At 36.8% G+C, this 27818-nt stretch overlaps 2 protein-coding genes across 4 annotated transcripts in view; both read right to left on the reverse strand.

Moving 5' to 3' along the window:
* Window positions 1–14: 14 nt before the first annotated feature.
* Window positions 15–17227, reverse strand: cul3b (cullin 3b). The gene is made up of 16 exons (XM_027998877.1): window positions 16968–17227; window positions 13671–13868; window positions 10152–10265; window positions 8497–8657; window positions 7980–8094; window positions 7565–7793; window positions 6815–6960; window positions 6425–6601; window positions 5959–6129; window positions 5500–5607; window positions 5120–5244; window positions 4524–4620; window positions 3511–3645; window positions 3183–3369; window positions 2257–2402; window positions 15–1208 (listed from the first exon to the last, which is right to left on the reverse strand). The coding sequence occupies exons 1-16, from the start codon at window positions 17028–17030 to the stop codon at window positions 1077–1079; spliced, it is 2304 nt and encodes a 767-aa protein (XP_027854678.1). The 5' UTR covers window positions 17031–17227; the 3' UTR covers window positions 15–1076.
* Window positions 17228–22483: 5256 nt separating this feature from the next.
* pde2a (phosphodiesterase 2A) overlaps window positions 22484–27818 on the reverse strand; it is a 180903-nt gene continuing 175568 nt past the window's right edge. For 2 of the 3 annotated variants that reach the window (XM_028045030.1, XM_028045032.1), the window contains 4 exons: window positions 27186–27298; window positions 26454–26492; window positions 26228–26334; window positions 22484–25180 (listed from right to left, as the gene is read on the reverse strand). In XM_028045030.1, the coding sequence (XP_027900831.1) occupies window positions 24946–25180; window positions 26228–26334; window positions 26454–26492; window positions 27186–27298 (494 nt within the window). In that variant the 3' untranslated portion in view covers window positions 22484–24945. The remainder of the gene's footprint in view (window positions 25181–26227; window positions 26335–26453; window positions 26493–27185; window positions 27299–27818) is intronic. The other variant, XM_028045031.1, reaches the window with a different exon arrangement.

Consider the following 27818-nt stretch of genomic DNA (forward strand, 5'->3'; position numbering starts at 1 on the left):
AAACCAAACAAAAATATTTTTTTATCTCTACATTTATTATGATGAAAACAAGGCCCTGTACAATCCACCTTCGCAGAGTACAATTATTATTTTACAATTTGTACACATTTGGAGCATGGTGCGTAACCGGTTCCACCTGTTCAAAATGTATTTGGAAATAAAATCTTGGAAACCTGCAACGCAACTAGCCTTCCATTAGAAGAGATCATTTTTGGCTGGTCACACCACAGGCCTAAAGTAAAAAAAAAAAAAAAAGTGCCATGAGAAGCAATGTCTTTGTTGACTTTTAGGCCTTTTATTCCAACGATGGAGCCACAGTATAAACGTATGCTTTAAAGCATCAGCTGCTGATCGTTCTACTCACCAGTACAGACTTGGCCACGTTACTGAAAATGGCATTGAATATTTGTCAGCTGCGAGAGATGTGCACTCTACTATGGATGTAAAATAAACCCCAAAACAGTCAAACTTTCAAAATAAATTAAACTATCACTGTTACTGAAATATTCAAAATGTATGTGTTTTGCCGTGGTTGTAAAGCAGGTCTGCACCAGTTACCACAGTTAATCTTTTTATTTAAATTTAAAACTCCTCTGTGAGGAAAAGGCCAAGACTGTTCAACCTGTACAGCCATTATTGTGCCACGAAACACAAACAGAACACATTGACATCAACATTTAAAACAGGGGAGTGAGTTCAGATGTTTTCTCCGTCTCCATGTAGCCCCGTGTTTGCTATTCTTCACTGCGTGTAGCTAATTGGCAAACAGACAGGTCTCTCCAAAGGCCACAAGAAACAGGATTTTTTTTGTGTGTGTTTGTTACAAAACTATATTCCCCTCTTTTTATTTCTTTCAGCAGAAGAAATCTAATATTGCTAGAAAACTTCGCCATCTTTTGCATGATTTTCCCTCTTTCTTTTTTTTTCTTTTTAAAACACGTTTATGGAAGAAAGGTTAAGCTTCCCAGTGTGTCCCGAATGATGAGAGCACTTCCAAAGTTCATCAAACACTTAGCAGTCCACAAAAACAAGGCCCTCAGTTTCAACTTGAAGCTAGCTTTCAGTGGATTTACTGGTTATGCTACATAAGTGTACACTTTGCGGTCCTCTGGTGTTCTTGCCAAATATTCCCTCTCAATGAGTCCTTCAATGCGCTTCTTGATGACTACTGGACTAGGAAGGAATCGTGCTCGCAACTGCTGTGTGACCTGTGGAGACATAGAAAGTAGAAATCAGAACCAAAAGCTACATTTCGTATTATCCTGTCGTCATTCTGAGTCTGTAACATGCACTATTCGTTGGTTAACTTTCAGGAAGAAGTAAAAAAAAAAACAACAGATTTTTATTGTTACAGTAAAAGGCACATGAATGCTATGAGCTGATCTGCTGAAGTATTTGAATATAAGCAGCAATAATTACTAAAAAGTGTAAAGCACTATCCAGCATCTTTATACAGTTTTTATTGATCCATATTAAAAGTTTTAATATTTTTAGACCATCTGTCTATGTGGCGTTTTATTCTTTTTACATTAGTCTTCGCAAATCCCTGTGATGCTAATGGTTATCATTTTGTTTAAATAATTTGTATTGTTTAAACAAAATAATACAAATTTGGAACACCAATAAATCATAATTAAAAATAAATGTGATGAAACGATTTGTAATCATTAATAAAACCATTTTACAAAATTCCCCACAAAATTTGAATATCAATGCTTTATTATTACTTAACTCTTTGGGTCCAGTTAAAAAGCTAGAAGCAAGATGATGCAGTGAAATTTCGTTTTTTTGAATGTGTTTTTATTTGTAATAAAAAATGACAAAAACGTAACTTGTAATGTGGCAATCCAAACATAAAGGTTACCACTTAAACACAAATCACTGTAAAAGATTACATTTATTCTTCAAATAACAGGATTAGATAAAGTTTGGAAACATAAATATTTTCCATATTAAGTTTTCAAATATCCAGACTTGAAATTGATCCTGCTCTCAAGACTGTATGGGCCTACCTAAAAATATTCTGATGGTCTCATTCACATTTAGAGGCAGAAATAGTGACTCCCCTCTAGAGAACCAGCTGATATTAAAACTCTGTACATCAAAAAATACTGATGGGGTTTCACTAAAGAGAAGAAAATGCAAAGTACCTTCTGAAGGGAATGTGAACTCAATATATTTTCATATTTCTGATCATTTATTTTTTTCCTCTACATGAACAGTCACTGCTATTTGGACTCAAAGTCACTGACTTACCTCTGCTACTAGGACATTGTGCTGCATCTTCTTTCTAGATTTCATGATGCGAACAATGGCTGCTTCAATCTCATGCTTTCTGTCATCATCAACTTTCTGTCGCGTCTCCTTCCTCTCCGGATCAGACTCTCCCTGTTTAGCAGCCACTACAAGAAGAAGCACAATAGTTATTGAATGAAATGCAACTAAAAGATCAGCTGCTTTACTGCCAGTCCACATGTTTAATAAAGACTGGAGAACATTACAGAAAAGATTTATGCTTAATGCATTTTTCTCTGCACCTTCTATTACTGGTTTTATGTTCATCACTGCCTCAAACAGTGTCTACAGAACAGAATCTAGCTAAAAATATTTCTCCTAGATCCTAAAAGTAAACAGACAATATAAATTTCTACTGCAATCTAAAACAAAACAAAACAAAAAAAACCCGGACAATCCTAAAGCTAAGATGACAATAGCCCAGTAAGTTCACTTTGTTACTATAAGATATAGCTCAACACCAACGGTGAATTTCAGTGAAATTGCTGGGAAAAATATAATAATTGACTCACTGACAAAAAGTTAAGTTCATTCATCAACAGACAGTAACAAAAATCTGTGGTGAACCAATTGATTAGCCGCCCACTGGAGGGATTCATTTTCTCCATTATGTCTAATTAGTGATCAGCGGGTTAAGTATATTTTTCTCTACTCATTAAATCCCTCAAACATAAGAACTGCCAACATTTTGGTGGACTTTTGGGAGTTCAATGAAAATCTGAGTAAGGACAGGAACAAAACGCTTTGATGCATAAATGTGGGTAATCTTGTGATTACTTTTTGTGTGAATGGACAAATAGGAAATTTAATTCAAAAACCACATCAACACTAAGTTTTAGTTTTAAATCCAGCAAACAGCATGGTTTGCAAGATGGTACTCTGCGTACCCGTCTGAATTTTGACCCGGTGCAGTTTAGAGGTAAACTGGTCATTCACTGTAAACACATGGCCATTTTCAATCTCCTTGGATTTGGGCTCTTTGGTGAGAACTCTCTGTGTGGGCTTCCCACAGGCCAGAGACTGCAGCGCTCGCACCAGCTCCCTCTCAGGGATATCCGTCTCCTGCTGGATTTCCTGTTATGAAAACAGCTTCATTACAAAACTACTACGACAGAGACAAGAACTTGAAACTTTTATAACTGCAATTCTGCGTATTATATGAAAATGTAAGCATGGTGCATGTTGAGGTGATGAGGACAGCAGGGTGTGACGTACCTCAAAAGTGGACTTCTCCCTGTTGTTGAAAAGCATGAGAATGGTCATCTGAAAGGTGGATACTTGCAGAATGTGCTTTCTGGTGTTGGAGCCCGTCACCTGGGCCCCACCTACTCCGACTTCTGACCCGTCCTCCTGTCCATACATTACAGGCTCATTATCAAAAAGACCTACTACCTACTAAAGGCACTCAGAAATACAGACAACAAACAAGAACCCACTAAACTATGACCGAAAAGACATTTTCAACTTCAAATGTGTGAAATGAGAGAATACTTGAAAGTGTCATTCAGTTTAACATTTGATTTGTAAAAATTGAGCTGCCCATTATTTGTATTTATTAAATTTTAGAATGAAATCTTATACAAACAATTACAGTTCCACAAAAGTAGCATTTGCCCCTTTCAGTTCTTTTTTTGCTTCTTCTCACACCTAAATGTTTTAGATTCATAAATGGTAATGTCACACAAAGTTACGCTCAGTAACACAAAAAATTTGATTTCAAGTGATTGTTTAATTTATTAAGAGAAAAAACTATCCAAACCAATTTTTCCCTAAACCAATGTGCTGCTTTTTTGACATACTTTGGTCTACATTGTGTTGTCAGACAAGTTTTGTTTAAGTGATGTTTTTAACGGTGCTTACTAAAAAAGTAGTTGATCACAATTAATGATTGATTTAAATCAGAATGATTTGAATAGTTTTTTTCTTCTTGATAAATAAGATAATCTTTTGAAAACTATCTTAGCATTGACATGGTGTTTTCTTCTCTAACATTAAAATTTGATTATATCAAGCATCTAATTGTGGCAAAAAAGGAAAAAATATCTGTGTAAAATATACATTTTTACATAGAATTGTAATATCATTACTCCCACTAAAGAAGTGACAGAACATTTAACATAACACAATTAAAACATGTATATTCTAACACGAATGTTTCTTGTTTAAGTTCCTTTGATAAAATTTCCTGTTTGAAGATCTTTGATGTCAGACAGATTCTCCCTACATACCTTTTTGATGGGACCATAGAAGGTGGCATTTAAATCTGCAGAACCCATATGGTGCTGTAAGGTGAGTTGTCTACCACTGTGCTTACCGAGATAAAACCTGCAATCAGAGGAAATCATGCTTTAGTTAACTTCCGATATCAAGTCAAGAAGTTGCCACCAGCACAGTATTGGAGGCACACAGGTGAGAATGCTGCACACAGTGAAATGGAAACTCACTGACATTGGCCTGTTGTCAAGGCAGTAAACAAAATGCCAGTTCGGCAGCATCAGGATTAGACTGCATAGAACTAGAATAAAGCTTTTCCTCTCAAATTAAACTGATGATGAAAGTGATTTCTTTAAATGGCCAGGGAAAACTTGATTATTGCTTGATGGAATACAGCAAAAACTTAGAATGTTTACCAAACAAACATTGATTAACAGGAGGACATTCAACAAAAGGCAAACAAAACTATTTAGTAGAGTTAGAAGAAAGCCACATGGTTTGGCTAAACCAGCACAACAAACAAAACCGGTATAGCTTCAAAAAACAAACAACCCCCCGTCACCCAAAAAAACAGTCTAGCTAAATTGTGTTACACGTACAAAAGACAAACCTTCTGAAAACTTCAAATGCATGACGTGGTGAAGGGGGGATATTGCACTTTGGTGTTGCTGATTGTGTAGGCCAGTATCCTGTAGTCAGGACCCTCACAGTGAGATCAACCCCTCCAAGAGAAACCTGAGGTTTGACAAAACAGAAATTGCACACAATCAGTTTTGGAAAAACACTCTGAGAACAGACCTTTGAGAAAACTAGATTGACAAAAAGTAGGTACAAAAATTCTAGCAAAACTTCGATTTTTAATCATCAGTTTGTTACTGTGATAAATACAGAAGAGTGCAACTGAGCTGCAAGCCATAGTCTACTGACTACAGAGAGAAAATAATCCAATTAATCTGGCAGGCTGAGCTGCAGCATGTGGTGCATCCTCACCCCAGTGGTCTGGAGATGTTGCCTGAACTCATCCATGGTGGTGTTGGAGATGCTCATGTCCCGGAACATTCCCTCTAGTTTAGAGGTGAACTGACAACCACACTCAGTCTGAATGACAGAGAACAAAGCAGACATTACAGTAAAAAATAAAGATGCATATTTCAAGTCAATATATACAGAAATATAAAGAGCCAGACAGCATATTTTGCATTTATCATACTGTATATGTTTATTCTTTAATGTTAGTTGCCTTGGATCTGAATCTACTCATTTAAAGAAGCACTTAATGTTTTTAGTTCAATCAACTGGTTATTTGAAGACAAATCTTGAGAATCTATATTGTACACAACAGTGATTATTCTTTGTAAGATCCCTTTAGGTAGTCATTCATTTTTCTAGCTATTGCTCTTAAAACAATTTCCAAGAGCATTAAAGGTGCTTTATCTCAGTCCTGCTCACCTTTAGCTTGGAGATCATGTTCTTTTCTGAATCATCTGAGACGCTCTTGTTGGTGAGCAACCTTCGAGCCAGGTGCTGCTTGTAATATCGTTCAAACACATCCTTCTCCTGCATGAAGCGGAACAACACCATGGCCTTGTCCAGTATGGACTCCACCTCTTGCTCTGTTAGCTGAATTAAAGCAGGACAAGGTCAGCACCCCCCCACACAACCACAATTTAATTATCTCCTATATTAATCCTTCAAGCGTAGGTTTTATAAAAAAAAAAAAAAAGTAAATAAGCAGAGCAAACCCACAAAAACTCTAGGAAATTTTTCATTTAATCCGATTTAGAACGATACCAAAAAGGACCAACTGAAGTGAGGTGATGACTTTTTAATGCAGTTCCCGTGCCACACCAGGCTAGCAGTAACACTTGAGGGACATTCTGAAAAAGTTAAAGTGGAGCTTTCAAAAGAAACTCACCCCTTTTACTCCCTTCTTCAGTTTGTCATCGATGAAGAGCGAGAGATATTCAGGTGAGCGAGAGTTGAGGTTAAGGAAGTACTCGAAATCACCAGCAATAGTTTGTTTGAAGAGTCGGTCATTATTGAAAGATTCTTGGAGGAAACGGTCAAAACGTGACTTCAGGTCTAACAAACCCTGCAAGGAGAAGGCAGTAATATACAGAGGGAAATAAACTAGCAGTCCACAGTAGCCGAAAACTAATAAACTTATTACACAATGAAACTAACAGGAAAACAAATTAAAATCCATTTATGGCTTTCACGTGGTTAGATACAGTTAGTTTTCCTTCTCCCATCTTAAACAGATTCTTGTTTCAGCAAACTACAACTAACTCATTTAAATTCATACCTGAATATAATCTACTGGATTTTTTCCTTCTCCCTCCTCTGAAACGAGCGCCTTGCCTTGCTCCCGCAGGTATGAGCTCATACACTCACACATGGTCTTCAGCCCGTTGGGAACCCGACTGAACAGCTTGTACATACATGCTAAATCTGTGGACAGATTGCAAGAACAAAATATTTTTACTGACTGAGATTGAATCAGCATTTTTCCTGAGGTGTTTCAGTGTCAGTCTGGTGTTAACATAAAATATTCATCAGCATGAATATCAAGATTGGCATTCAAGATTGAATAATGATTAGAAGAGAAGTTCAGTAACTTTAAAAAAAAGAAAAAAAAAAAACTGAGGGAAGTTTGAAATTAATGCAATTTTTTTTTATTCTAACCCACACCGATTCAACATAATACGGGCTAAAATATAAATACACCTATAAATGTTTGCTTTAATGTTCTTCAGCAACTTGTAGACAAATTGAAAAAGATGGTTCATGTACATCTTTAAAAATTCAAATATGATAATATTCATGTTCATGAGGTAATGTGGACTATTGACTGGTGCTGACAGGAAGTGAAGAGGCTGTATTTTTGCTAAATAAAATAACTTTAGAACCACTCAGACAAATACTGAGTGTAGAAGGTTTCCTATTTGCTTTGTGAAATGAAATCTGTGTTAAAAAACAAACAAAAAACCCCCAAAAACTTTACTTGAGTGGATTTTAATCTCACAAATAATATACTATATGTGTAAACCCATACCATCTGTCTTGCCATTCTTCAGCATATGGACCAGACCCGAGTTCTCCATCTCTACGATGGTCTTCATGTGCTTGGAGATGAGCTCTCGTTCCACCACCTTGACGATGGGCTCCTCTGTTGATTTGTCCAGGCAGTGCATTACCCGCTCAATCTCCTCATTAATTCTGGCCTCTACCTTCTTTATGTACACACTCGCACTGTTTTCTGAAAGGAACTTTTGGCTCTCCAGCTAAGTGAAAACAAGCGATTTATAGAGTATATATCAGCAGTGGTTCACAAATGTTCTGAGTCATCTGTACAAAGTGTTATACTCTCATATGTGTACGGCTCCCCAAAGGAGAAGATGCAGCAAAGGTAAAAGCTGATTTAAATTCAAACAATCAATAACTTATGAAGAGTGAATTTTCATCCAAACCTGGAAAAATTCTGCAGACATTTCCAAGAACGGTGCTTCAAAGTCTTCTTCATAAACAGATCTTCCTTCAAGGCCAAGGATCATTAACATTTGGCAGGCATTTCTAATGGCCCCCCTGAAGGAGAGGAGAAACAAGCCAAATGTTGAGGGAAAACACCCAGCAACATAAAAGAAAAAACTAAAATATTTTAAAGAGGGTGAGAGAGTGTTCATTTCACCAACAGCCCCCAGTCAATTTTCCAATATTAATTCATTCTTTACTTTGAAAAATCCATGTAGTCGCACAGCAGGAGGTTCAGGAAGATAAATATTTTAAAATGTCAGAAGCTTTAAAGATTTTCCCAAAAGGGAGAAAGGTCATGGATGTTTTAACAGCTCCTTCATTTCTTCCTCCAAATGAACATAATCTCTCTTTGAACACAATTATACCATCCTTAATTAAACATACCTTTATGCCATTATCTACATGCTAAATTAATCATTAGGTAGCAATCTTTAATGTGTGTTGCTCGTCTACCTGTCCACCACTTCCCCCTTCCTCTCCCGTGCGATCATGTCAAGCAGAGTTTGTCGAAGGTGGTCTCTGATGCAGCCATATCGAACCACCTGATCCCTAAAGATGATGAGCCCCAGGTTGTAGACGTTTTCTACATTATTTTGCTGCACATACACTCGATCCTTTGGCACAAAAACAAAACAGAAAGTCTTGAACAATGTGGAAATTTTGCAGTTTACTGATGATGGACATGTTGTAATAACAATTTTCTGCTGAATAAATCTACAACCTGACATTAACATGAACCTTCAGGGCTCCACCAACGAGCCAGCTTGGTCCTCAAAACCTTAAAAACATCTCTATTATAAATATCTGACAGTTCCTCTATTACATTTTAAATGTCTGTAGGGACTTACACTTCTGGGAAAAACCTATACACACATTTTTTATTCCAAATGTCACCCGATTAATTTATTTACATATTAAGCCACACTTTGATTCTTTCTAGTCAGCATTTACCAAAGATGCAACTTGGAATTACACTCGGTGTCAAACATGATTTATTAATACAACTTAGCAAAATTAAAACTGTCACCATTTGTATCAACAGATTTGAAATTAACATTTACAAACTTCTAATAGTGGTTGCCAAGTGGAGCACTGACCCCTGTGTACGTTTGTGATGAAGTGTGATTATTTTAAGGCCTTTTCTTTAAAGAAGTTGCTTGTTTATTATTAAATTAAGAAAATCAAAACTAAAACTAACTTAAAAGTTTTAAACCTGATGTCTATTACATTGTCATTGTGTGTTGGTCTCAATGAGCCAGCAATAAGGCACAATTGTATCCAAAATTAACAACAATATTACTTTGAATACAGTCAATAAGAACTGCTTCCAATTAGATGTTGACTGTGCAAAGATTATCAAACTTGTTACATTAGTTTTTAAAAATTTCATTAACGATTCTGCTCCCAATACTACAATATAGTGGTTCTAGTTTAACTACAGCAACACCTTGTGTGTCTTCAGTGAGTTTGAGCAATCAGTCCACCTTAATGACACTGCTGCTGGCTTAGTTAACCAGAGTGCTACATTCACTAGAACCAAAGAGACTGTAAAGGATTTCAGAAGGACATTTCAACATCATCATTAGACCATTATATACAGACAGGAAACATTTCACAGCACCAGGTTAGTGGGTATGCATCTGACATTAAGGACACCCTATGACTGTCTACAACACAGAAAGTGGATGTGGTAAGTTATGCAACGCTGGTCATATTTAAAAGAAAAATGAAGATAAGATGATCCTATATTAGTCACACAAGTCTGAAATTTAAGCTGTCATGGCAGATAGTGGACAGAATAAAACAAACATACAAGCTAAACGAGAAATATAAATATGAAAATGTCAATATACAAAAGTGTATATGTAAATAAATATATGCATACACATAAAGAAAAAGTGTCTAAAATAGGCATATTTTAGGTATGTGGTAGTAGCTACATCCTACTGCCAATGAGCCATTAACTGATCAAGGTGTGTTGAACCAGGGAGAGGGTCCTGGCCCCCGAGGACTGACTTTTGATACCACTGCCCTAAGATGTTCTTTACTTTACACAGTTTAACTGTTGTGTTGACTAAAAACAGGAATTACTCAACATGTCAACCCACCATGTACATCAGGATGTCTCTGATCATCACCATTGCAGTCTGGTGGTCGTTCCACGCTTGATTTAACGTCTGGAGGAAGTTATTGTTTAGAGAGTTTAGGACATCTTCTCGTACCTTAGAGAAAGAAAAAAAAAAAAACAACAAAAAAACAAATGTTTACATTGTTTGTACTACTGTTTCTGTTGTCTCTGTGACAAAAGAACAAAATAACCTTTTCACATGTAATATCTAAGAATGAAAAAAAGACCTGAAACAGTCTGACAGCTGTGATTTGTTTGCAGCGCAGCCTGTTATTGCCCCCCTTCCTGGCCGTTGACTGACAACCGCTTTTCCTGCAGTCAGGTAGATGGCAGGCTGATACTGGTGACACTGCAGCGTGACTCAGCACTGGAAACTCAGGGCCTCAGAAGAGAAAAAACTTCAGGGCACACTGACCTTCCCCTTTTTCCTCCCCCTTAGACCGCCTTAGCATAATTCATCACCTCTGCTACACTGTCACATCAATTTCACCACATAAATGATCCAACTTTTCCTTTGTATGGATTCTAATCAGATCTTAGAGGGAGACAGAGAAATTTGTCATTTTGCAGGTTAAAAAGGCTGAAGTTATAGAGAGTTTGTCTTACAAGTTATAATTTGTCCAAGGTTTAATTAAACACATTTACTACAAGGATGCAATGCATCTCCATCAGTAATTTATAAGCAATTGACTCTACTGGTGTCTGTACAGATATTAATGAGCAGTAAATCTGTTTTTCAGTCCCTGAGGTCACATAACTTTCAAAGAGTAAAATATCAGTAGAAAATATGCTTTAAAGAAAAATATGGATTATGTTGAGTGTAAGGTTTCAAAATATTGGAGAATTGTCAGAACCTTGTACTATTGCAACATTAGCAATAATAAATCCAGATTTTCCACAACCTTGTATAGTTGTGATGCTTCCAACAGACTGACTTTAAGTTAGTTTAGTACCATCTGTGTAAGATCTGGGCATCTCCTGCAGTCAGACTGCATCCAGCAGGCAGATGGGTATTCCTGAATCTGATCAAAACACTATCATAGAGGGAAATTATGTTTTAACAGCCATGCAAAGCTTTAAATATAATAGTAGACAGACACAGTCTTCTAAACAGCCTTTTGAAATATTGATTTTACACATGCTGCTATTGGAGTAATAGTGTGCTGAGCAGTCCTAGTGGAGTGGCAAAACAAGATCAAATGTGTTGCTGTTCAAAGCATCTCCCAAGTCGTCACTTACAATTCCTAGATATTATTGCGCCAAAAACAGTTTTACATTATTTTCCAGATTTGAAACTTCATATGAAAATCTTCAGTTGATTCCATAATCTAGTCTGATCAAATAACTCTCAAGCTGAAACGTAATCATTAATGCACAGCTGGAAAAGTTTAACTTACACTGCTATTTAAGAAGAGCCTTAATTATACTCCAGCTAGGAATATCCCAATTGCAGGAATTTTCAAAATTCTTATTTCTAAGAGTTCCTGAAATGAACTCAACTCCTGTACATGCTTGATAAGGATACTGTCTGTAACTTTATGTCAGATGCACTTCAAGTGAGCCATGCAGGCATATTTTGCAAGGGCTTTTTTTAAAATTTAAAACTGTAAAACAGGCTGTCCACATTATTTTATTGTTTTTCATCATTTACAACGGCGGTCACTGTACTGTGAAAGAGACTGTACTGATCGCTGTGCCATAACCTTCTTTGTGTTCACACACAGCTGTCAGTATGGAAATCTGCAGAGAGCACAGTAAAGGTACCAGTCATGCAGTTTCAAAGCAAAGTGCTAGGGTTGTAAAGGAGGAAAATAACTTTTCTTCTACTTTTGTCCTCATGGATATCGATAACTACACAAATACATGTTCAGGTCAAATTATCAAGGGGTCACATGAAAACCGTAGGGAATGTGCAACTATAAGCAAAAAAGCATTTTAGGAAAGGATTATAAAATTGTCATGAACAAGATGCAAGTTTACTGAAGAATGTGTCTTTCAAAAAAGTGATAAAGCCATTTGTTTAAGGTGACATACTGTCTGAACATCATAGTAGTTTTCTTGTGCCAATTGACCACAAGTTGGAGCAACATATTAAAGCTGTCCTGCAGAAACGCTGGTCAGAGAGGCTGCAGAGTCATAGATCATTCACGACTGAGTAAACAGGGCGCAATCACATTAATGTAGATCAAGTAGTCTTGCTGAAATGAAGGGCTATTCTCTAGTAAATGCATGGTGTTTGTTTTCTAAACTTAAGACATTGTACCTGAAAGCTGCTCTGCATCTTAAAGAATCTTGATGAGCCATCCCTAAATTCAAATCTGTAAAACGTACTGTTAACGAAATTATAATTAGGCCTCCAAGTATCCTACAGATTACATGGCTTAAAACACAACTGACGGCTTCTCTGCACCCCCCCTCATAAACCTGGAAACTGCCTAATCAGCCATAGAAAAGAAGAAACTGCTGTGCAGGTCCTGCATTTTAACAAGGATTGTGAAACAAACTGAAAAGTTTACTTTTGAAATGTTTAAAAGATGCTACTGAGAACTACCGCCATCTTTGTTCTGTGAGAATAACGTACACCTAAAGAAGCAAATTTAGTCCTTAAGTGAATGCCCTGACAGATGATGCTGCATGGCTGGCGTAAAAACCAGGTTATATAAACCAAATATGACGTGCTGCTGAGTTTTAAAGAGTACAACGAAATGGAAGCTAAAAGATGCAGTGACAAAGCTGTGGGCTCTAAGAACCCCCGAAGACAGATTAAGGTCACAAAATTAACAACGCACAGACTTCAAAATAAACATCCAAACTGTCGGTTAAAGGATGCAGAAGACAAATTAAAAGTAGAAGTGTGAATGCGCCCTTACCCAATGTAAAGAGGTGTCAATGCATGAAGCACTCACAAAACAAACAACTATATTTCAGTTGTATTGGTGTGTTACTAACATAAATATTCATATTTCTACATGATTTGGTGTGCATTTTTGTTCCACGTGTATAAAAACCTCTGAAATATTCAGAGGCTGATATTGTATTGCTATATTATGTTAAGTAGTAATTGCTTTCTAGCTTCTGCCAACTCATTCTCAAGCCAACAGAAATTTCCATCAAATACTGATAAGACAATATGTCATTTAGCAAATGTAAATGAAATAAATGTTGACTGGTCTTGAATATTAAATATTAGACAATACAGCAATAAAGACACAGAAAAACCCTTGACCAATCAGAAGGAAATGGTGTTGAAAGATCCACCAAGAAGGTTTAGGTCAACCAAGTAATACCACGGCAGCTTTACGGGTTAAATCTGTCACCCAGAAGTCATGACTGAGGGTGTAAAGTAAAAAAACAACTGTAAACGTTCCCAAAAATGATTCCTGCTTTCAAAACACAGCTAGATGCACTTAGAAATGCTTTATTCAATCTACCATCACTTGACCTTTAGACTCCTTCTGGAGTTGTGTAGGCCCGTTTGTACAGTGATCTATGCTCTTACTTTGTTGATGAGATGTTCAGTGACAACTTCCCGCAGGCCTGTGTACAGTTTCTCTCCATGTTTGTGGAGCACCATTGTGTAGGCATTCCTGTAAAGTTCCTCAAAGCTCAGGCCGCTGTTGTTCTTCCTCTGTATTTCCTGGATGGCATTTTTTAGTAGGTCCCAGATATTGTTGACATACTTCTCATCCATCGTCATCTGTAAGAATAAAACAAACCAACAAAAATGAAAAAAAAGTTAAGTAAAGATTACCTTCTTCACTGCTATATCAGTTCTGATTACTTATTTACACATCTCTGTATTAAATAAAATAGATTACATGGCAAGAAGAGGTTTTTAGTTATTGTCCAGTTCCTGCTTGTGTATAATGCCCTAATTTGTATTTGATAATTCTATGGTATGAAATGACTGAACAGCAACCACAAGTAGCACTGGATTGCATTATTGCTTTGACAGAGGACTTAAACATTTTATAGAACAAGGGAGTTTGGGTGATATTGATTGGTAATGGACCCCAGCTCAACTTAAATTACTACAATTTATGCCAAATCTGCACATTTGTATTGCAATAAAACAGTATAGTAACAATTAAGCTAAGCTACAAGCCTAGCCTTGTGCTTTTTTTCTATTTTGAATGTGCATTGAGTCAAGTCAGGCCACAATGTTTTGTAAGATATCCTAAGATATGTTTGGCATGCTGTTACAATAGATAAGAGGTGGTTGTTGGTCTTCCTTTCCCTTTTTAAACGTACAGATACCACTGGGTGAATCAAGAGCTGTTTTTCATTAATCAACTGCTGCCTTCTATTGGATCACCACAGAGCTCCTTTTTCTCCTCACTACTTTATTTTCTATACCCTACTAGCTTTAATAGTGAGCTGGCAAACACTTAATTAAATTGCAGACCACAGAATCATTCTAAGCCTTCTTAATGGGAAAGGGAATCACAATGGACCTGCTGAGTTTACAACCTGTTGTGATTAATCATATTTACAACACCCTGGACACTAAACACATGCTAACTGACTTTATGAAGCATTTCCCTCATCCTGCATTGACAGTAATTAACGGTGGTGCTTTAACTAGTGGACACTTACAACTATATTTGATGGTTGTTCTTGGCAATGCTGTCTTTTAATTCAAATAAAAAAAAAAAAAAGATATTTTACTGGAATGACCTTTTAAGGAAAACAACAGATTTTAGTATCTCATTTTAGGAATTACAAAGCTGTATTTAATCTGACTGAAGGATTTTTACTACTGACAGTAAACTGGTTTTGGCTAAGAAAACCAAAATTAGCATCTTGGTTAAAGTGGAGGATACGACTTCAAGAAGGATTCAGGTAGAGGCTGTAGACCAGGGGTGCCCAAAGTCGGTCCTGGAGGGCCGGCATCCTCTTCCTGGTTTAACACACCTGGCTCAAATGATGGCTCATTAGAGGCTTAAGAAGAACATTGACATGCTGAAATAGTTGTTACTACCACCAGGGAGAGAACTAAAACATGCAGGATGCCGGCCCTTGAGGACCAATTTTGGGCACCACTGCAGTAGATATTTCGAAAAAGTGCTGTGGAGGGCACTTCTAATGTTTTCCCTTCAGTCTGTCAATATAAAGTATCTGCAGTGAAGACCAAAAAACAGCAGTCTTCTTTGCTACCAGCAAGTACTGTTATGGCTGAAAGTGAAAACCTGATCAAACTTGGGCTACTCTCTCTCTTCTTGTAATGTATGCGTTTTGATATAATGTACTGCATGTTTTATTGTGTTCTTTTATAAGGAAAAAAAGGTAGGGTGTAAATCCATTCACCATTGGGGATTGTAAAATAGCAATAAGTCACAAACAATTGTGGTCAGATGTTGCATCAAAATACTTTACCAAGAAAACTAATCATTTATGCCATGGCTACAGTACGTTGATGTGTAAAAACGGCTTGTTTGCAGGTACAAAGTAGAAGAAGGTTAAGGCAAAGTGACAGTGAGTGCATTTAATTCAACAAGCCAAATTCTTGTTGGTAACATGGATTACCAACCAAATGTTCATCCTACAGTTATTTTGTGGATCAACAACAATATAGTGACTAATTAGAGCAAAGGTGTCAAACTCCAGTCCTCAAGGGCCGCTGTCCTGCAGTTTTTTAGATGTGCCACAGGTACAAAACACTGAAATGAAATGGCTTAATTACCTCCTCCTTGTGTAGATCAGTTCTCCAGAGCCTTAATGACCTAATTATTTTATTCAGGTGTGGTGCAGCAGAGGCACATCTAAAAGTTGCAGGACATTGGCCCTTGAGGACTGGAGTTTGACACCCCTGGATTAGAGCATACTTTCCCCCCAGGTCACTCAGTGCCTAAAAAGATAAATAATAAATAAATAATGCAAGAGCAAAATCAATGTGCGTTTCTGACTTAACAGGCTCAAACTCATGCATGTCATGAAGCCTGTGAGATCCTGTCTAGACAGAACACTACACTTAGTGTGTGTAGTTGGTTGCATCGACACAAGCAAACAATGAAACCAATGTCACAATCACAACACCTTAAGTAACTAAACAATAATAAACTCAAGTCATAAACAACCAGTTCAGCCGCAATATGCATGCAGAAGCTAAATACTCCCATAGCCTGTCGAGATGCTTATGCAGAATGAGATTAGCTTGAAAATTAGATGTTAAGGTGATTTGCAGAAAAAGGCAACGTTAGGAGGACGAGGACAGAATCCCTATATTACAATTTCAGTCATGAAATAACAGAAAGACATAAAATGCCAATGAAACTGAATTTAGGTTAGCGGACTTGGTTGTCATTAGCATCCACTGGTAGCGGTAGAAACGCAGCTAATCGTTCTGACATGTGACCGATACATCATTCTTTTAAACATTCAGATAATACTATTATGGCATGCTTAGCCTAAATGCATGAATGTTGTATCTTTGCAAACAATAAGCTTTAAAAACAAGTGTCAAGAAGAGCGGGGGGGAATGTTAGCCACGGCTACGTGGACAGACAGTATTAGCTAGCTTCCGTCGGGGGAGTTGCATTTATTTATTCGTTTAGAAAAATAAAACGGACACTTAACCGCTGAAAATGTGGTGGTGTTATACTAAACTGGGCACCAAACTACGCGACAACAACCACAAACGACTGTACATATGGTGACTGCACTTTGTTTACGGATAGCCAACTCGAATATGCCACTCAGCTGTTTGGCCTACTATCACTTAGCCAGCAGTTGAGACCGCGGGGATCGAGTGAGCGCCCGACTGACAGCCGGAGCACCTGCTGCGGTGTGCACTTACAGGAAAGGCCCTTATCCTCATTTTGGTGTCCTTCTTGGTGCCGCCTTTGCTGAGATTGGACATAATTGCCTCGTCTGTAGACTCTGTATTCACATGAAAGTGTTCTCCGGGGAGGGACAGGGGTGGATACTGGTTCAAGGAGCAGCTGACGAGCTTTTCCTCGACCCCGCAGCTCCGCGTCCCGCACCGCAAGTTTTTTTGTTGACAGCTGAATGCCAGGCCAGATAACTCTTCATACAGCAATGGCGAAATACCTGCAGTTCTCCCTGCGCACAGATCACGCTCCCCAGATAACGCGAGAACTTCAGATAGGAGTTTAAACATTTTAGCTTTTCTTGCATTTTTTTATTGTCTTGTCACCAGGTTACTTTATCGAAGATTAAGTTCTTTATCTCTTTGGACCACATATTCGAAGAACCGCTCAAAAAAAGACAAGAGGCTACTACATTACATATCTTGACAAATAAACTTCAGACCTGTGTGTACCTAAATTTAAAACAGTGACGACTTTTTCAGTTTTAATTCAATCTAGCATTTTTCCACACAAGGTATATATTGGGGTTTTTTAAATGAAAAATTGATGATTTTTCACCAATTATAAGAACAGAACCAAAACACAAACCAAGCAGTTGCCTTGTCCAATGTCGGTCCAGTAGGGCCGGTATCCTGCATGTTTTAGTTCTCTCCCTGGTTTAACGCACCTGCATCAAATGATGGCTCGTTAGAAGGGCTAAAAAGAGTATTGACATGCTGAAAAGGTTGTGACTACCGCCAGGGAGAGAACGAAAACACGCAGGATGCCGGCCCTCGAGGAGCGACTTTGGGCACCACTGCTAGAACTTCACACCAGGAGGAAGTTGTTTTTTTTTTTTTTTTACTAAAGTCATACTGAAGTGTTCTTTGTTTTGTTGGAATTTAAACATTTTAGCTTTTCTTGCATTGTTGTCAGGTCTCTACCCCTTGGTTTGAAGTTACTTTTTGTCTAGTTCAGCTTCCTTTGTGTTAATGATTCCCCTTTCCTTGGCCTTCCTCTTTGCTCTCCTCCACTGCAGATCTCCTGATTAACTCAAAATGAGTTCTCCATTCTTTCCTGTGCATTGGCTTCCATTGTTCTTTGCTGATTCCTCCCGTTACTCTGTCCTCTGTTTTCTGTATTATCATTCAATCCTTCACCACGCTTATTCCAAATTCATGACTGCATTTTGGTTTTACTCACAGAAAATGTGTTTTTTATCTACTTTATGTCAACTTTACTGCTGCAGTAAGTAGACCTTTTAATGAAATATTTCTATGGAATACTGAAATTTATTAATACGCATTTAGAAAGCGTGAAAGGCTTTTAAAAAATCAAATACATGAATCGAGCAGAAAATTATGACCCCAAATGGTTGATGATTCCCAATTTAAAACAGATTGCAATGCACTCTGTATTATGGATCCGATCCCTATCTATCAGGTCCAGCATTAACTTCTTCAGCAATTTAAACTGCCGATGTTTGTCTGCTCATTCAGACCAAACTGGCAGGTCTTCACTTCCCATGGATATCAGGGAGCCATGCCCATCCATAACCTTGTTGCCAGTTTATTACTGTTCCTTCCTTAGATCACTTTTGATAGATATTGATCATGCAGACTGAAAACACCCAATAAGAGCTGGAGTGATGATCTTGCTCTGGAACAGCAATCCCAAATTTGCCCCTTGTCATTTTTTCCTGCTTCTACAGTTTTAAATGACTAAAATTTACCTCCTGTCCAATGTATCAAACCCATCAACAAGTAAAACGATGAAGAGATCATCAGTGCTCATTATGCTTTTCTGGTGCAAACAAGTTTATGCTACTCAACAGTTCCTCAATAAGATTCGGATCTGGGGGATTTCTTTGTTATGCATTTAGTTATAACGTTTACCTTGTGCTTCATCATGCTGGAAGAATACTGTTCATTACTGTTAGTCCTGAATCTTTGGGCAAAGCTCCTCTTGGAAGATGTTTTATTCATGGGACTGATTTTATGCAAAATTGTGAATCCACTTTCTTAGGACACAGGTTCCTTCACTGTCTTCTCCTTAATTTTACATTTCAGAAACCATTTGAAAGGGTTTTAATCCAAGAAAATAACAATTTTGGTCTAATCATGCTACTTACTGCAGAATGTCACTCTGTACTTGATGTTTTTCTTGGAGAGAAGTGGCTCATTTGCTAACCCTCCTTAACACCAGCAGCAGCAGCAGCAGCAGCTTTAAAGAGTCTCTAGCTTACTGTGCTTGCAGAAACACTCAAGCCTACCTGCCGCCATTCCTAAACAAGTTCTACTCTGGTGGTAGCACACTAATTTCTAAATTGTATTATTATAGAATGTAAATCATTTTTCTCAGAGTAACTGAACCTCTCTATGTAAAGTTCTTGAGTCAATAAACGGTTTTCTTTTTGTGCACAATCTTACCATAATTAGCTCGCTTACCTGTGATGCTCTTTCAGTGCAAAGTGCTGATGGCAATATGTGTCCTTGGAGATTACAAGAGTTTGTTCTCACATCTACCACTTCACTTAAACTTCAGCTTTTGCTTGTTTCTGCTATATGAAAATGTACAATGGATAATCACTACTCACAATGACTCAATAAGTCATACCATGGGTACAAAGCAGATAAAAATACAATTTAAAAAGGCTTTGAAAACCCCAACGAGAGTAAAAAATACTTGACACAAACAGACTAAGCAACAAATTAACCATTTTTTCAGGTTTAGCTACCTAATAGCCTAAGTTATTAAAGTACCTAGCAAATACCAGCCATAAAACACAGCTCCTTTAATGCTGCAGATGTTTACTTCCTGTCTTTTCATTATTTTTTCCATTGCGCTATATTTTCTCCCCTGGATAGTGGCTACCTTCTGAGTTACATGTTATATTGTATGTATCAGTTTTCTCCTGACTGATACATTTGATCAATGAGATCCTTCTGACAGTCTGACATCTAAAGTAAATGTGCCTAATTCTATTATAATATTTAGATTTTTGTGTCTTATTACCCTCCACCAGAAAAAAGGGGAGAGTTCAGTTATTTTTTCTATCCTGTGTTGTACAAGATATGGATTAAGTTAAAGGTAGAAATAGGTCTAAAGTTATTTGTCTTGGTCTTACTTTTATAGAACTAAACCATGGAATTTTAACAGAAGTGTGGAAATGTTTTCTATTCTCACATGGACATTAATGTAATAGTGCAACATGATCCAACTGGATCCACAAATATGCCTTTGCAATGACTAGTATCATCAGCATGCAACTTCAGGCACCCATGTAGACTTTATGGTAGAGTTATGTTGTGAAGCATTTCTGTACAAACACACATCAACCACCAAAGCACCTTTCACTAGATTTATTTCAAGAAAGAAAGACAGAAAAAAAAATTAAAACAAACCAAAATGTTATAAGTTTTCTTTCTTCTTGAAAAGAACCAGATCAACAGTACTCAGAGCCCACCAAACAAATCTTTAAAGATGACCAAATTCACCTCTCAGCTTAAGCACTATTTATACAAGTAGTGTGAATTTTTATTTGTGGTAAAATATTTTTTTATATCTTAAGTACACATATATCTTTCTCTAAACTTCAGCTTAGATTTTGGGGCTTAGGGTTTCTTAAAAATGGCTTTGACAAACTTAAAAAAAAAAAAATCAGGTAGCAAACACTGTAAATACATTACAGAATTAAAATGCAGTACTTCCCATTGCAATGATGACAGTCAAAACATTTGAGTTTTTAAACTTTGTAATTTACAGCAAATATATATATATATATATATATATATATATATATATATATATATATATATATACACACATATATATATATATACACATACATATATATATATATATACACACACACACATACATATATATATATATATATATATATATATATGTATTCTTGCCACTTTTAGCAAATACATCACAGGTGATCATTACAATGTTATCGCATCACAGGTTTAAGTCCCACTGTTCCTGCTGTGATGAGAGGAAATACAGTAGATTGGCTTTATGCTTCCTGGACAAGCTGACATGATGAAGCGCAGTTACCAACAGCCTTCTGACATCAAGCCTAAAGCCACGTCTGGCTTTCATCTTGCAGCTGGGCCAGGAAGTGGAAAGTGTTTGCTTGGCACATTTAGCCCTGACTCTCTAAGACAAACATTAACAGACAAACACAGACTCATAGAAAACTGTCAAAGGTCTGAACTCTGAAAAGCATTTATAGCGGGAAAAAAAAGTCCCATTTCATTTACTTTTTTCATGGAAACAATGTGATTTAACATTTAAAAAGCCTTTGGCAACTCAGACCTAAAGCAATAATATAACAAAAGGCATAGGTATTTAGCAAATTCTATTGACGTACATAAGTATCTATGCATTGTCCCAGAAACAGAGGCTTCATATTGCACATAAAAAAGCAAGGACATATGAAGCAAATTATAGGACAAATGAGGAAAATGATAGACCAAGAAGCGACTTTTTAACACACCGTGATGCCTTTTTAAAGTAAGTTTACAAAGCAAAGGAAGGCAGATTCAACCCCTTCATCCAACACTGTTCAGGTATATCCAAGGAAACCAAAATGTTTCCTACAAATACCCTTTGTGGGATTCTTCATATAGAAAGAAAAATCTCATATTTCAATCTGATAATTTCGTTGACATTTACTACACTTTCACTCTTATGCAAAATAAGAAAACCCCCAGTAACTAGAATCCCTTAGAAAAAGCATTCATACCTGTTGAACCTTTTCACATTTAATCACGTAACAAATACAGACCAAATTGGATTTTAATGGGATTTTGTGTGATATAGCAACACAAAGTAGCGCAAAACTATAAAGTGAAAGTGAAGTGATAATTTTTTTTCCACAATTAATCTAAAAAAATGCAAAATGCATTTGTGTTTAACCCTGATATCCTTAAATAAACCCCGGTACAAATAATAACCCCCAGAATTAATTTATTTAGTAAATTGAGTTGTGTTTAATTTAAGTTCAACATAAATCCAGCTGTTCTGTAAAGGCTCGAGAGGTTTGTAAGAGAATATTAATGAATAAGCAGCATCATTACAGCCAAGGAACACAGCAGAAAAAAGTCTGTGACCAAACTTAAAAATTGCTTTTCAATCTGACTGAATGACATAGTGGACACATAAAAAGACTTTGTGTTGGTCTATCACATAAAATCCATTAAAATACATTGACGTTTGTGGTTGTAACATGACAGTATGTGAATACTTTCTCAAGGTCTTATCTATTTGTCCATCCACTCATTTAAGAGTTAATACATAGCACACTAACACACGACCCTGCACTTTATAAGCTCTCCTATCCTAACTCTGAAGCATATTCCTGTCATTGTAGTTAATGTGAAAGTAAGTTTGACATGTTGTGACACTAAGCCCCATTTCTCTGAAGTTTTAGGTTTTTTTTAAATGATGCACAAAACTGGAAAACACACCCTATTTGATGTTTTCTATCATGGCTACATCTCTTGTTGATTCTTTTTTTTCTTATGTTGTTTCTTACGTAACAATGCTTTCATGTACGATGCACAGACAGGCAGGAATAGAAAAAGAAGTGAAAAGATGCAACGTTTGAGGTCTTTAAACAAGTGTTTTACAAAATATACATGTTCTCAGTCAACACAGTGTCCATAGGAATATTCAACAAACATACTAAACAGACTTTTTATTCCACTTTTATATATTAAAAGCTCTAATAAAGGCAGCAAAGATACGCAATAAGGCAGATCCATAGGACACACTCAGTGACACACTCTCCTTAACACACTCTACTGCACAATTACACCAACGAATGAGATGGATTGTTTAAAGGGCTTTTCTTTTTTGTCTTGAAATGGTTAATTAAAGGAAAAAAAAATACAAAAATGCAAAAGGGGTAATTAAATAATTTAGATTAAGAAAAAAACAGTGCTGTAGTAAATATTTGTACCAGATGTTTTTCTGTTTTTGCATTTTCTTTTTGAAATTAAAAGTTTCAGAGCATCAAATAACCTTTAATATCAGACAAAGACAGTCAGAATAAATACAAAAAACAGTCTTCAAATTATAATTTCACTTATTGGAGAAAAATCTATCCAAACTAATCTGGTGCTGCGTGAAACCCTAATCTAGCCCCTCCCTTGTTAATTTATGAATTATCTGTGACTTAACCTATTTTTTGGTTCATTTTCATCAAGTACAACCTCATTATTGTCAGACCTTTAGAATCAGAAAATAAAGTGAATATAATCTGTATGACAACATAAAGTAGGCTTAAAAAAGCAACATATTATACTCCAACCAAAAAAAATTTAAGAACAGATGGGAAAATATAATTAACAAGCATCAATCTGGGAAGGGTTCCAAATATATTTGTGAGGGTATGGGACTCCTGTAGGCAGCAATAAGAGCTGCTATCCCCAAATGGAGAAAAAAAACAAAACAAGATCAGTGGTTAAACCTTCCTGGAAGAGATTGGTTTATCATAATTAATGCAGAAGCATAATGATGGCTCATCCAGGATGTAAAAAAAGGAACCCGGAACAACATTTAAAGCACTCTATCTGCCTCAGTTAAAATCAGTGTTCATGACAGAAATATAAGAAACACAATGGACAAAAATGGCATCTTGTATTTCAGCCTGAGGACCTCAACAAGTTTCTGTCATTAAATTCAACTCTGTAACATAAAATAAGGCTGCAGTCACCAATTTCTGATATTTATCTTTAGCTCACTTGACACCAGCAAGTTCACCTTTTACTGACTCAAAAAAGAAACAAAGGCAAGGTTTTGAAGTGGCCTAGTCCAGTCCTGCACTCAAAGTTCCTATATATGCGGTGGCATGACCTTAAACAGGCAAATCATCGCACAAAACTCTCCAATGTGGCTAAATTAAGACAATTCAGAAAATAATAGTGGGACAAAATTTCTCCACAACATTATAAAAAACTCATTGCTTGTCATTGCAGTGACTGATGGCATCTGTTGAAGCCAGTTGTTAGGTGTAGGGTGAAAGCACTTTTTTTTTTTACATAGGTCAAAGTTAGTTTGGATTTAATTATTGAGATAAAGAAAATAAATAGTGATTTCATACTTTAGGCTACCTTTGTCTGATATCAAATTCTGTTTGGTGATCTAAAACATTTTTAATGCAACAAAAAGCACAAACAATAAAAGGGGGTAATTACTTGTGACTAATGTTCACAAAATGCATGTGTTCATTTATATATATTTTTTAATTTATGGCCTCTGTTGTTATTGAAGGGTGATTGTCAAAAATGTCCCTTAAACTCCACTAAAACAGAGAAGGAGAGTTTATATGTTGAAATGAATGAACAAGAACAAAAAGAGGTCATGATTCTCCTAAACATACTCTGACGAGGTGGATACAAAATCTGCTATGATTGTGTAAAAATAGAATGCTTTAATTTCCTACGAATGGGGAAAATGATCACAGATTGGTTTATAACTGGTAAGGTGTCCGTCCATGCATTCGTAAGCAGCAGGTGGGATGTGTGGCAACGGAAATGTAACAGAAAGTAGAGCACTTCATTTCATTGTTACACGTTGGAGTCTTTGCCACAACTACCAATGCTTCCACCTTGTTTGTGCGAATATGTGTCGATTTGTTTTATTTTTACAATCTTAAGAAGGATCAGTACTGTACGAATGAACGTGTGACATGTAGAAAGATACTCGTCATCTTTTACGCTCCTCGACTGGTTGACACAAGCGACATCAAGCATCGAATCAGTGACTCAGACGAATCGGTTCAGATTCAGTCTGATTCAGTTTCCAGCCTGCAAGGCCCACTAAAGCACACCAGCTGGTTGACATCAGAGAGATCAGCCTGTCTTTGGCCTCTAGAAAGGTATTCTTCGCCTCTTATTGGACCACAAGAAAACTTCCGGATTAACACGCTGTTGGAGGCCCCGCTGTTTGTCACTGGCCCTGACCTCCCTCTGTGTCATCGAGACAGCCATTCAGGCAGTGGTCGTCGCTCCCAAAAGCACCCTGCGACTGAAGCAGCTCGTACTCCTGGTCCAGGAAGTCCAGGCTGTTGTTGCTGGGCAACCCACGGATGGTGAACTTATGGGAGACTTTGGTCCACTGCTCGCGATTCGCTGCCACCCGCTCGTACAGCTCAGTGGCCCCGGGGAACAGTTCGGACAGTAATCTGTGTGAGGGAGGAGACAAAACTTTTATTTACATCTAAGCTGTGATCTGTGCATAAGAGCACTTAAGATTCGTGCACCAGGTGAAACACTGACCAATGAAAAAAAACAAAAAAAACTCACTGTCATAGTTCATCACAGAAATAGAAATGATTGATAGCCTAAAATCTGATCTCCAATCATTCTATTGGTGAGCAAAGTTAGAGGAATTAAACATCTAATGTGTTCCCCTTTATTGTTTAGTACTTATTTCAATCTGTAGGAACAATGTTTGTTTATCTTATTTCAAATAGAACACAATTAAAGCTTGTTCAACTCATGAGTTTTAGTCCAAGACAAAAGAATTTGGAAAAAAAAGCTACAAATGTTACTATGATGTTGGAAGTTAAGTGTGTTTATAAATCAAGGCAAATTTTACCTGTAAATGTAAAACGTTTCTGAGCATGCAGGGAAGTTTTTGAAAAAACAAATGTTAGTGTGGTGCATACGACAATTTTCTGGGTGGAACCTCAAACTTAACCTTTTGATGTGTCTGCATTGAAACCTGCTGACTTTGAAGAATAGTAAACTCTTAAATCTTCTCTTTTTATTAAAGAATTTGTTGCAAAATTACACAAAAAACAGAAGAAAATCCCTTAATTTTGTATTTTCAGGTGAAAAGCTACATCAGCTCATTTACAGGAGGCGTGTTCTTTAATTTTCCTCAACAGTAATGCAGTAACATTAACATTTTTACCCCTAATTTGATCCGTTTTCCTTCCTCTGGTCTCTTGTGTGAAATATGTGACTTAGCTGCTAAAAGCTTCCGTATTTTTCACAAGCCAGTCATGAAATGTGAAGAGCACTGAAAACAGCTTTTGGAAAAGAAATGTGGATTATAAGTAAATAAAAACAAATTAATAAAAAAAATCTAAAACTCAGCAAGTAACTTTAGATGTTTTTAAACAATTTCTGTCAGCAAAATCTAAAGCAAAAATTTCTCCTGAAATTGACCACGAGATGATGTAAGGTAGAGTAAAGTGTCTTGAGGGAGCCAGTTTTGTACACACTTGTAGATGGGCATGGCGATATGCTCCATGAAGCTGATCTGTAGTTCTGGGATATACGCTTTCTCTCTGTCCATCATCTCACTTGGTCTGTTCCCCATGGCTTTCTCCTGCACATACGCAATGAGCACACAGTACACTGATATGAGTAATGAGCTCAATAATCTTGATAAGGACTCAAAGTTCAGCCACATGCTGCAGCATAAACCATTTAGCTGCTGAGACATACCAGATCTCCTTGAGAGAAGAACTCTTTGTAAATCAGCTCCTGTAGACAGACAGGTAGGCATACAAATATCACTGCACACATGGTTTCATGTTTCCAGAACGGTGACAGTAATAAAATTCAGTCTGGATTTGTGTCAAGGGTTTAAAAATGCAAATATGAAATCATGTACTTGTATTATAGCTTAAAAGTGGTCAAATGCATGTTGAATACATGCTTGATGATATTCTTTTACACCAGGCTGCTGTCCCACAAGCTTGATTTTATTTATTTATTTTTCATTTTGCCAATACAAACACCTGCTGTTCCCCTTTATTACAAGTGATGACTGTGCCCACTGCGACTGAAACAAGCCAGATATTGTACAGTAATCTCTGCTGAAGAAAAGAGGTGCATGGTTTTTTTGTTTCGGGATCAAGGATTACTCTGCATCTGATTTAGACATTAGGTGTTTGGAGATTGAGGTTAGGATTTAGGGCAAGGTTTTGGTATTTGTAAAAGGGGGCAGGTCAAGATTAAAAACCTAATCCAAAAAATGCAATGTGATTGCACAGAAGAGCGTATAATGGAGTTTAAAGGTTATTTACATTTGTGTATGTCTCCAAAAAATTTGCTGTTCAGTCATTGGTTTGTGAAAAACTTTATAATCGTACTAATAAGAAACAATAAAATGTCTACAGAAGTTCTGTGTAGTGGGATGTACAGTATAGTCACTAGTGTAGGCTATGAACTGACTGCAATCTTGCGTGTTGTTTTCCAATCCTTGGTTTGGTCTGACAGATCACAGGAAGTCATCAGCAGGCACAGCAGCAAGGAGTGATGGGTGCGACTCTTTGTATTGTATCCATCTAAAAGACACAGACACAATTCAATGATATCACATCAATTCAGTTCGACATCCTAAACACCATATTTTAGAGCCAAAAATCTTTGAAGCTCTAATCATCATCCCTTCAATTGTTTTACAAGGGAGATAATTCACTTTAAAAACTCACTTTTCTGATTTAGTGGCCTTTCTAATAGCAGAAAGGTACTATGATTTATGAATGATGATTTGTTGTTTGAAACAATGTTGCCTTGGAACAAATTTTCTACCGGCTTTATTAGTGCAGCGTAGTTAAACCCTCAGGAGTAAAACACGGACTAATTATGTGTAGACTCTCAGCTCCTTCTGTTTACTGCTGTTTTGTTTTACAGAACCACTTCATGATTTCCTAATATGTCCCGGTGACACAGATATTAAGAGAAATTTAAGTAGTGCTAGAACCAGGGCAGAAATCATTGCATCTACCTAAATCCTTCAAGAATTGCTTGTGTTTTTAAAAATAATTTTTGTCACAATGGTTATTTACCACTGCTGTGGATTAC

Source organism: Xiphophorus couchianus, chromosome 18 (assembly GCF_001444195.1).
Source record: "Xiphophorus couchianus chromosome 18, X_couchianus-1.0, whole genome shotgun sequence".
Classification (NCBI taxonomy): Eukaryota; Metazoa; Chordata; class Actinopteri; order Cyprinodontiformes; family Poeciliidae; genus Xiphophorus; species Xiphophorus couchianus.

Coding starts and splice junctions, on each gene's coding strand:
- cul3b (XM_027998877.1), bottom strand. CDS start 17,030: ATGTCCAATCTCAGCAAAGGCGGCACCAAGAAGGACACCAAAATGAGG. Junction 13,869..16,967: donor TGAGGATAAGGGCCTTTCCT/GTAAGTGCACAC, acceptor TTATTCTTACAG/ATGACGATGGATGAGAAGTA. Junction 3,370..3,510: donor GGGAGAAGTCCACTTTTGAG/GTACGTCACACC, acceptor TTTTCATAACAG/GAAATCCAGCAGGAGACGGA.